Source organism: Eriocheir sinensis, chromosome 50, assembly GCF_024679095.1.
Source record: "Eriocheir sinensis breed Jianghai 21 chromosome 50, ASM2467909v1, whole genome shotgun sequence".
Lineage (NCBI taxonomy): Eukaryota > Metazoa > Arthropoda > Malacostraca > Decapoda > Varunidae > Eriocheir > Eriocheir sinensis.
In genome coordinates, this window is record NC_066558.1 from 5,951,293 (window position 1) to 5,951,779 (window position 487).

Below are 487 nucleotides of genomic sequence, written 5' to 3' on the forward strand. Positions count from 1 at the left end.
GAGAGACCGGGCTTCGTCCCCAGCTGCTCTATTGGGTGTGGAAGCTGCGAAGGGTGATATAGTCTCGTCCCCAGCTGGTGTGTTTGTATGAATGTATGTGTGTGTGCTGAGTATGTTCAGCTGATCGGAATTTTCCCTCTCTCTCTCTCTCTCTCTTTCTCTCTTTCTCTCGTGTGTGTGTGTGTGTGTGTGTGTGTGTGTGTGTGTGAGAGAGAGAGAGAGAGAGAGAGACTACCCGTGGCCTCGTGTGTGTGTGTGTGTGTGTGTGTGTGTGCACCTCAACCACCACCACAGCCTCCCGTCCCGTCCGCCTCTCTGTCAGTCTGTGCACAGCCATGAACGGTGAAGGTATGATTGTCTGTACGTGTGTGTGTGTGTGTGTGTGTGTGAGAGAGAGAGAGACTGAGAGAGTGATTCACGTGTTTCATTCAGTGGTACGAAACTACATCTAAATAATAATAATAATTACCAGAAAATCACAAACGAA

At 49.1% G+C, this 487-nt stretch overlaps 1 protein-coding gene across 2 annotated transcripts in view; it reads left to right on the plus strand.

The window, feature by feature from the left end:
• The first annotated feature begins 214 nt into the window (after positions 1-214).
• The window catches only part of LOC126982310 (phosphoserine phosphatase-like), a 26,890-nt gene continuing 26,617 nt past the window's right edge, over positions 215-487 (plus strand). For both annotated transcript variants that reach the window (XM_050834309.1, XM_050834310.1), the window contains exon 1: positions 215-348. In XM_050834309.1, the coding sequence (XP_050690266.1) occupies positions 336-348 (13 nt within the window). In that variant the 5' untranslated portion in view covers positions 215-335. The remainder of the gene's footprint in view (positions 349-487) is intronic.